The following is an 11,103-nucleotide window of genomic DNA, read 5'->3' as shown; positions in this document are numbered from 1 at the left end:
GGATTAGAAAATGATAATCAAAATACAGCTGAAACAGATTGTAAAGTTGATTAGTATTAAATATGCTAAATTGAGTTATGAAATATTCCCTTGCTTTTTTTTCAATTTTTTCCAATTACGAACATTACAAGCACCCATTAGGATTAGAAAATGATAATCAAAATACAGCTGAAACAGATTGTAAAGTTGATTAGTAGTACTAACATAACCCTTCCACTTTCTTATCACCAAGAGCCCAATGTGGGAAGGTGAGAGCATACGGTGATAAGAGGATCATCAGCATCAATAATCAACTGGAAAGTACAATGTTGGGCGGCAAGTCAGTCCTTTCCGCTTATCTAGTAGGTGATAGAGATTTCAACAGTAGTATGGTGGTGTGATTAGCCAATTACAGAATCCAAGAAACTGAAATAAGCAACAATCACTTGACCACTTGTTCAGTGGGAGGACAAAAAATGAAAATTCTACTCAAAAGCTTATTCAACGGGAGGACGATATTACAATAAGATAAGATAGGCGGCAAAGCCAACCTCTTCCACTTATTCAGTGGGTAATGAGTTACAATCCATAAAAAAATAGTTGTTAGGACTACTAATCAACTTTACAATATATAGCATGAGATTTCAGAATAAGAACCACACTGTCCATCACTCTTAATGATAAGATATGCACTCTAAACCACCAAAAACTAATCACTCCAAAAAACACACTTCTCACTAACAACTTCAGAATCTGATATGCAAACAACAAGCTGGATATATGCAGACCAGCAACTACAAAACTTACAACTTTGCCTACACTCAATGAAATGACCTCAAATTAGATGCAAATGAAAGTTAGAAGATAGGCGATGAAGCTAAGACTGATAAAATGCATCAAACAAACTCCAAACTATTTTGTACGCATCTCAAGGTAATTACAACATGGTACGACCATAGTGAAAATTCGATTTGCATTTAAAAATTCAAAACTCAAAGATAGGCACTAAAAACTTACAAATATGATCGCCTATAGCATAGAGAAATGATGAGCCGATACCTAGAATGAATGGATGCATAGGCAGAGAGATATGAATGAAAATAAGATACAACCACACCAAAACCAGCAACTTGGAACACACACAACACTCCAAAATTAGAAAAACTCGAACACACTTTGCAATGAAAAATCTCAACCAATCACTATCTTTCAAGCGAGAAGCTAAACACATAGTCCAGGAGGTAAGCATTCCGACATCATTTCCTCAACACTTCGTTATAATATTCATGGATGATCCAAATGAGAGCCTTTATTTCTAACCTCTCACTAGGCCAAATTCAAATTCAAACTCCAAATGGCACCCAAATCAAATACACTTTCATTTCCTCCTAATTTGGCGTTGGCATTTCATTTCATTCTCTTAAGATATGGCGTCCAAGTCAAAAACCTCCCTTGGTCGCACTTTTTGGATAACTTAAGGCTTATAAAATAACATTAATAAAATTGCACTATGGCGTCCCAAAATGAAGGTGAAATATTTTGCCAAAAGACAGGATAAAATAATATTTCCTTCTCTAAGTCGTCCAAATTTGGATGAAGTACATGTAAGCCAAAGTCATTAAAATATGCCCTCTTCAAAAATTGACATTCCTACATGGACCTGAGGCCAAGGTATTGAATTGCATTGCCAAAAATAGACATTTGAGCTCAAACACAAGAACTTGCCAAAAATAGCACTGCTATAAATAACACTTGCTAAAAATAACATACTGCTCAAAATAGTGAGTGTGCCAAAAGTCATTTTCACCACATTCTGAGCTATCTTCACAACTTACTAAAAATGCTAAGTTCGAAAATATCTTTAGGTTCATTTGCATGTTCCACCATCACGAAGCTCTCAGAAAACCCAGAAGGAGTTCGAAATTCATACGGCCAAACTCCATCAAATTCATCCTCGAAAACAATAAGGACTCCTAAAAAATAGGAAACCGTAATTTATGCTCCAACTAGCCTACGGGTCTCCGGAATAGGCTAATGGTCAACTGAATTGGTTAGAACTGAGAAAGGGACATTACAAGTTACGTCAATAAGCCAAGTATTTTCTTTTGGCATGAATGGATTTTTTATTGTTAGAGATTTTTTTTTTTAATTATATATTTGTAAAATATGACATAATGATTTGGTTGAGTTGATCTTTAAATATTTCTTTGATCTAACTATGTCAATCGATGCCTTCTTTTTAATTAGATTGTAATGTGCACTTTGACAATTGCTTATGGATGAAAAGTTTTTGGTTATTCTTGAAGAGGTTAATTATTCATATTTATGGTTTATTGAAGGCCATGAAATTATGATTAACTTGTTTGGTTTCACCTATTGTATTGTCCTTAACTAAAGTCACCCTTGATAAAAAATGGGTAATGCTTGTAGATATTTGTCATGAAAGTACTATTTCATAGTTTACAATATACCATGCTAAATCTCTAACAAAGTGATTTGATAAATAAATAAAAAGAGATATTATATTTGAAGTGTAAAATTCAATCTCTTGGTTGGCTCACGAATAATGTAACAAACACAATTTTGAGATCTGTTGCACCCATGAAACTTTAAATGGTAAGTCCTTTTGCTCATGTTTTGTTCTATTTTGTCTTTCAAATTTATCAAATAAGGCTGATTGTATACCCTTGTCTCTAGTCCTTTACCAAGCAAGGTTTATTGTTTCATGTAGGTTTGAATAGGTCGTTTGCCATTTGTCTTGTGAGAAAAAGGAAACTACGGGAGTCATACTCAAGGCTACTTGTCTAAGTCGATATTGGGGAGGCCATGATCCAACGATGCTCTCATTTGAGTCAAAAATCCTTCCAAGTGAACGAGAGGTTACAGGTTGTTGGTTCATAGTGGCATGAAGGATTGAAAAGAGGGCAGTTCCGTAAGAGCAACAAGAAAAATTGCTCAGATACCAGTAAGTGATGCTTATTTGGGTTGGGTTGTAAATGCGCTAGCTCGACCTATTGATGGTAAGGGGAAGATTTCATCTTCCGAATCTCGATTGATCGAATCTCCCGCCCCAGGTATTATTTCAAGACGTTCTGTATATGAACCTCTTCAAACGGGTCTTATTGCTATTGATTCTATGATCCCTATAGGACGCGGTCAGCGAGAATTGATTATTGGGGATAGGCAGACCGGTAAGATGGCAGTAGCTACAGATACGATTATAAATCAAAAAAATCAGAATGTAATATGTGTTTATGTCGCTATTGGCCAAAAAGCTTCTTCCGTAGCTCAGGTAGTTAATACCTTCGAAGACCGTGGCGCAATGGAGTATACCATTGTGGTAGCGGAAACTGCGGATTCTCCTGCTAATTAGAAATATTTCATCAGTAAGTTTTGCTAGATCTCGCGTAGTAAAGCCTTTGGTAGTTAATCCAAATTCATCATAGCAGTTCCACTCTTTTCTCAAGTAGAGCCCTTTGTTACATAAAAGCAAAGGAAATTCTTTTTCTCGATGTGGGGCAGGCAACTTTTTAGTGTTAATAAATGTATTGAATCTTCGTTTACTACGAGGAGGAGTTATTAGAACTGGATCAATTTTTTTTGGAATATGAGTTGAAGCAATAACAACAATATGCTAATAAGAGCCCATGTACGGCAAACACTCTTAGTTGCTCCTGGAAAAAATAAGGAGCCTAATCCGATTGGTACAGAAGTTGAAAGTGGAAGGAAAGGCACGATCCAAGCATATTTGTATATAAATTCCATAGGAAGATTAAATGATTATTCTAAATATTTTTATATTCCACATTCTTGGTTTCCAATCCACTAGATCCTGAAGAGAACAAAATAAAAACGATAGATCATGAATAAAAAAGAACGATAGAATATGGGATGGAAGGGATGGACTCCTATTGATTTCATATTGATTGTAACCTTTTTTCATCTTTTTTATGCAAATACCAGATTGGAACCGATCAATACTATACTAATCAAATATTTGTAAGATGAGCAAGAAGGAACTCTTTTTCAGTCTAGGTACTGCGCTATTAGTCATGTACACACATTTTTATTTTATTCAATTTTCTATTGTAGATGAATAGTAGTATTAAGAATGGAACTTAATAGAAAATGAAACCAATTGGAATTCTTAAGATAAGAAATAATTGAATCTGTTAAAATGACATAGTGGGTTTTCATTTACTCAAAATTCGTGAGTATATACGTATGTAAGAATTGATAATTATTAAATACTCCAGAAGAAGACTCACTATTAAATACTCCAGAAGGAAAATTATTACAAGCTTTATTTGATATTAAGGCACCTACTGGAAAAGAAAATTGTTTTAGAGTCCCTAAAGGTGTAAAAGGTCGAGTTATCGATGTGAGATGCTTTCAGGAGTTCGAGGAAGACGATTATCTCGGCGATATTGTAGAAAAAGTTCATGTATATATTTTACAAAAACGTAAAATACAAGTAGGCGATAAAGTAGCTAGAAGGCATGGTAATAAAGGTATTATTTCAAAAAATTTGCCCAGGCAAGATATGCCTTATTTACAGAATGGAACACCAATGGACATGGTATTAAATCCATTAGGGGTACCTTCACGAATGAATGTAGGACAGATCTTGGAATGTTTGCTTGGTTTAGCAGGAAAACTAATGAACAAACATTACAGACTAGCACCTTTTGACGAAAGGTACGAGCGAGAAGCTTCTAGAAAACTAGTCTTCTCTGAGCTTTATAAAGCTAGCGAGCAAACAACTAATCCATGGGTATTTGAACTTGATCATCCTGGAAAACATAGATTAATTGATGGAAGAACAGGAAAGGTATTTGAACAACTTGTTACAATAGGAATAGCTTATATATCGAAATTGTGCCATCAAGTTGATGACAAAATTCATGCACGTTCTAGTGGACCTTATACACTGGTTACACAACAACCTCTCAAAGGAAAATCCCACCGAGGAGGGCAACGAGTAGGAGAAATGGAAGTTTGGGCTTTACAAGGTTTTGGTGTTGCTTATATCTTACACGAGATGCTTACTTTAAAATCTGACCATATGGATACTCGTGAAAAAATATTTGGTGCCATTTTCAACGGAGAACCAATGCCTAAACCTAGCACTCCTACAGAATCTTTCCGATTGCTCAGTAGAGAACTACGATCTTTAGCTCTAGAATTGAATCATACTATTCTATCTGAGATAGACTTTCAGATAGATAAGAAGGAAGTTTGATCAAAATGAATCAAAATTTATTTTTTATGAGTGACCAGGATAAACACGAACAACTTCGAATTGGATTAGTTTCTCCCGAGCAGAACTTGATGGAACAACTCTAATCTTTTTCATTTCCATACACGTTGAAAAAGATTCCTTATGTGCTTCCCTATATAAGATCGCAGGGCAAAAAAATACATGAAATGAACATATAATAAGAGAAATAAAAATGGATAATAAGAAAACAACCACGAAACAAAACGTGTATAATAAAAAAATCTTATATGATTGAAAGTTATTGATAAATTTATTGGACCTAGACATAGACGCATTATTTATATCCCCATCCCTTTTTTTAATAAATTTAAAGCACGTTTAAAATGATCAATTTTTCCCTAAAAATACCATGAACAGTTTCCGTAGGTTGAGCTCCTAATTCGAGAAAATGAACAATAGCACTATAAATTAAACGAGTTTCATTCTTATTCATTGGATTCTAAAAACTCAATTCCTGAAGAGCTCTTCGTTCGCTTCGAGACTTAACGTCAATTCGATAGGTAGCTCATTGGGCTAGATAAACAAAATACCTCCTTCTACACCCCCCCCCCCCCCCGCCGCCCTGGAAAGCGTATATGAAGGTTTATCTTCATACGGCTCGAGTAATTGAAATAATTGTTTAATTAGGATCTCCCTAATTATAGAACAAATAGATAATATTAGATATCTTATTCCTTTTAATTATTAAAAAAGGAAAATGACAGATAAAATCTATATTCTTAGCTCAAGTATGCTTGAGTTATCTTAAATAATAAGATAATATTACTAATATAGTGGAATATTTCTCTCCACTTGCCGTCTTTCATCTATTTTTTTTTTTTTAGCTCGATGTAAACTTACAAAGTGGTTATAGCTCGTTGATTTAATTTACATTAACCCTAGATTCTACCCCTAGTTGAAAAAAAATAAAAAAAATTGATACCTGGTCTATTAAACATATCTTTTTAAGGAGATAAATGTTGAACTAAGAGCATCTTCAAGTCAAAATAGCAGATGCCATAATCCACATAACTAATCATGTCGTTCAAGTTTCATGTTGCTTTCTACCACATGCTTTTAGACTAATTTTTATGATAAGATAGATCTCTGATCTGATACAAAATGGATATGTAATTATGAATAGTCATTAACTCAATTTCTATAATACATTTTGAATATATATATATATATATATATATATATATATATATATATATATATATATATATATATATATATATATATATATATATATATATATATATATATATATATATATATATATATATATATATATATATATTGCTCTAGTGAGGTAGGTATTCAACGCTTCTTTAGCTGCGTACATTACTTCGACAGTAATGGTTTCAATCCCCTTTTGTCGTGCAAATTTCTCAGTATTTCTTTCTACCTTTTCTCTGGCAAAACGAGGAATTTTACTTAATTCTAGTCGACTTTCAGGATTCCAAATTAGGCCTATATCCGTAGACAATGATTTGGATATTATTAACAGTTTGAGCAATGAGCATGAAAGATGGGCGCTTATAAGAGCTTGAGAAGTCTTTAGTAACAACATTGATCAAAATGCATGCCACAGTTGACAAAACGACCTTGAGTTGTGAAGATGACCAAAATTGGTGCTTAAATTTGTCTTAAAACAAGCCAAAAGCTTATTTTTTGCTCCCAGACATTGACATGCTTGTAGATCTTATAGTGTGACATAAGATGTTCTCCCTCATGGATGCTTTTTTTTTTGGTATAATTAGATCAAGATTATAGTTGAAGACTAACATAAAACTACCTTTACTGCTCCATGGGGCACCTTCTGTTATTAGGTTATGCCCTTCGATCTTAAGAATGTAGAGGCAATTACTAAAGAGCTATGACAATTAGTTTTTATGATTTAATTCATAAAATCATGAAAGATTGTGGATTATCTCCTCTGAAAGTCAAAAACAAGATTAGAGCATCCCACTATTCTAGAGTGTATATTTGAATGCCTAGAGAAATATCTGTTGAGTCTAAATCCCAAGAAACATGTCTTTAGTGTTACATCAGGAAAACTATTAGGGATCATTGTATCTAGGAGAGGAATTGAGGTTGACCCCACAAAGGTCAAACCTATCATGGAGATGCCTCCTCTCAAAAGAAGCCTTTAGGGCAAGCTTCAATCAATTTGTACATTCATAGCACAACTTGTGGATAAATAACAACCTATTATTCACCTAATTTGTAAGGATATAGTCTTCAAGTGGGAAACAATGTACCAACTAGGCTTTGACAGGATATTGCTTTATATCTTAGCTACTTAGTTGCAGTTGGGGCACTTCTTGCGCAACATCATGATAATAGTAAGAAGCATGCTATATACTACATTGGCTTTTTTTTGGTTGGATATGAGTTCAACTATACACCAATGTAGTAAGCATGTTTCAACGTTGTTTTTAGCTCCTAGAAGCTTAGACATTACATGCTAAGTCGTATCGTCCAACTAATATCGAAGGTAGATCCACTAAAAATTTGTTATCTAGGAATACATAAATAGGCCATATGGCTAAATGGGTCATGCTATTGAGTGAATTGGGCATTCAATAAGTGAATTGTACGGTTGCCAAAGATCAGATTATTGCAGATCAATTGGTAGATGCCCCTTTGGTTGATGCCTACCCTTTGGTCACAAACTTTCCAAATGAGCAAATCTTCAAAGTCATCGAGCAATCTATATGCAAACTCTGCTTTAATGGTTTCTATACATCACATAGATTTGGTGTAGGAGTCATTTTTGTCACCCCATAAGGAGATTTCATACCAAAAGCATCTAGGCTAGCATTCTCATGCACAAACAACATAGCAGAATATGAAGCTTTAATCATTGGTTTGAGAATTGCTCTTCAATGGAATATTACTCAACTACATGTCTACAACTATTCCTAACTCATTATCAATAGCCAATGATGAGGTTTAGACTAGGGATGATAGATTATTATCCTACAAGTAGATTCTCAATGATTTGAAACAATTCTTCCAATTTGTTTGGTTTGATCAAGTTCTTAGGTCACTAAATAATGTTGTAGATGCAATGGTTAGTGTTATATCACTCTTGGATATGCCACAAGATAATTACGAATGCAATTTTTTAGTCATGCAACTTCTCATCCTAGCTTATGAGGTCCCCAATACTGAGATGATATATGAAATCATTGGTCCCCAATCCCCTTGCTACCAAGATATTTATGCCTTCCTGAAAGTGGGTATAATTTTACTGGACCTCACACTCAATCAATGTCAAAACCTTATCTGTCAAGCATCTCGTTACATTATCCTTGTTGATACGCTATATCATCAAGGCTATCATGATGTCCTTCTAGATGTCTAGGCTCTATGGCAGTTGTGACGTGCACGAGTGGTTATGTCCTTGCTAAGAAACGTCTAAGAGCAGGGTGTTATTGGTCTACTATGGAATATGATGCATATGAATATGTCAAGAAATGTCTGTGTTGCCAACAACATGGATACCTTATGCATGTGCCTACACAAGATTTGCAACATATTGCCGTGTCATGGCCCTTTTCTCAATGGGGCCTTGACCTCGTCTATAAGATTTACATCCCTTCATCCAATGAACACAAGTTTATTATCATAATTACTAAATACTTCACAAAGTGTGTGGAAGCAATTCCACTGACTAGATTACAACTAGTGTCCAAATATCCAAATTCATCTTTCTATTGGAAACTTGTGTGATCTTGTCATTAAAATCAACTTGTGTGATGTTGTCATTGATGTCACTATGTGTTGTAGATGGTCTAGAAGTGAGTGTTCCGATGTTGTTTAGATGGTCTAGAAGTAAGTGTTTTGATGTTGTTGTGTTGTCTGGTGGTGATATTGAGGTGTTTCCAAAAGGTTGGTATAGTGGAAGTGTCAATACGAAGGAAACATTATTTATGTGTAAGAGTATTTAATGTCCCATTGGAAGAATGCTTTGCATTTATCTAATTTGCGAAGGTTATGGATTGCGGTTCTAGATATAATGTTTATGATCTATGTATATTGCACTATCAGATTTTCAGGTCCTTTGTTGCTCAGATGATAGAGATGGTTGTTGCTTTTTCTAGAAGTGAGGTATCTGTCAGTACTAGTCCGGAGAATGTTTGGTGGTTCTCGGATATGTGGATTTAAGTGTTGCAAATTCATGGATATGTTCATTTGGTTTGTGCAATGTTCTAGTTTAGTTTTCTGGTGTTGGTTTGATTTGCGTGAGAAGTTATGTTGTTCTGAGTTCAGTGTTGTCAGTTGTGTAAACACATAAAAATGACTTCTAAATTAAATAAATATTTAATGTTTATTTAATTCACTAACAATTATTCTATTAATTAAATTAATATTTAATTAATTCGCCCCTTCCTCTATTAATTAAATAAATTATTCAATTTATTTAATTTAATTCATCTAGCCAAATTCAGTCTATTAATTAAATAAATCATATATTTAATTAATTAAATGCCCCTTTACATTTAATTAAATACCTCCCACACATTCAAATAAATCAATATTTACTTAAATCTATCAAATGCAAGTTGCAACCAATAATTGAAATAAATTAATTTTATTTTAATTAAATCCTAAAAATCCTCCCATTTGCATTCTCCTACAAAATCCACTTGCATGCCTAAACCCCTTCTAGATTCTTCTAATCACTTCCAATTTAGTCTAATCCCCTTCATAAACATTTGCACATTCCTTAAGAAAAACGTCATTTCTCAAAAACCTCCAAAGTCTTCAATAACCATTAAAGCTTTTATGTCTTCAAATGGTTAACCTCTAAAGTCTTCCAAACCATTAAAGCCTCTTACATAACCATTTATGGTTAACTCAAACTCAACCCTGGGTTAAAGATTGTTGGCAATGGGCCAGTGTTCCTCACGGGGATTCACGACATGGTTTGATAGCCTCCTGTGGATTCTATAAGTCTAGTGGTTGTATCGGGCATTGACATGTCAATCTTTTGGTGCAATGACAACCCTAGCTTATAACAAGTGGTATCAGAGCTTGGTCACAGGTTCGAATCACGCAGACCGTGACAAGTAACGTTAGGAGGGGGATTGTTGGCAGTGGGCCAGCGTCCCTCGTGGGGATTCACGACATGGTTTAACAACCTCCTGTGGATTCTATAAGTCTAGTGGTTGTATCAGGCATTCACATGTCGATCTTTTGGTGCAACGACAACCCTAGCTTGTAACAAAGAATTTCTCTCTAACTTAACCATCCTTTTAAACTCATGGGTCTCTTCAAACATTCATTGCTTTGACCATGGTTATCCTTTAACCCTTGCGCAAGAGTTTTTCCCTTGGATAAAATCTTTATCCACTAAACTAACCCTAACTAAACCCCCCTAGGGTAACCACCATGTCTTCTCAGGCATTTAATGCATCTTCTCTCTCCTCTCAAGCCTTCTCATGTTGACAATTGTCACCATTTTATTGGTGAAAATTATAAACCTGGACTGAGGATCATTCAATCCTATCCCTTGTTAAGATTACTCAATCTTAACCATCCAATTGTCCATTTCTTCTATAAATAGGTCTCATTTCTCTCATTACCATCATCCCAAGTTTCATGCATCCAAATTATAGTCTATTTCATCAAGTCTTAAGCTTTGCCTCTCTTTGTTTAATCATAATCTTTAACATTTAGAAGCATTTCATATCATTAGCATAGCATATTCATGTTAGTATATCATGTTAGTACAACTTAATATCCATATCATAACATAATTAGTTTCATTATCATAGCATAATCCTCATCTTAATAAGTTTATCATATAGATCTTAGTTGCATGTTGCATATAGATCATTTTTATCCTT

At 34.3% G+C, this 11,103-nt stretch overlaps 1 protein-coding gene across 1 annotated transcript; it reads left to right on the top strand.

Annotated features, from left to right (window-relative positions):
• The first annotated feature begins 2,816 nt into the window (after positions 1–2,816).
• LOC131077144 (DNA-directed RNA polymerase subunit beta-like) lies at positions 2,817–5,221 on the top strand. Its single transcript, XM_058014567.2, has 3 exons — positions 2,817–2,865; positions 2,985–3,170; positions 4,236–5,221. Exons 1-3 carry the CDS (start codon positions 2,817–2,819, stop codon positions 5,219–5,221), a joined length of 1,221 nt encoding a protein of 406 aa, XP_057870550.2.
• The last annotated feature ends 5,882 nt before the right edge of the window (positions 5,222–11,103 follow it).

This window comes from Cryptomeria japonica, chromosome 9, assembly GCF_030272615.1.
Source record: "Cryptomeria japonica chromosome 9, Sugi_1.0, whole genome shotgun sequence".
Lineage (NCBI taxonomy): Eukaryota > Viridiplantae > Streptophyta > Pinopsida > Cupressales > Cupressaceae > Cryptomeria > Cryptomeria japonica.
Note: the sequence above shows the minus strand (reverse complement) of the source record. Positions and strands in the feature narration are given on the sequence as shown.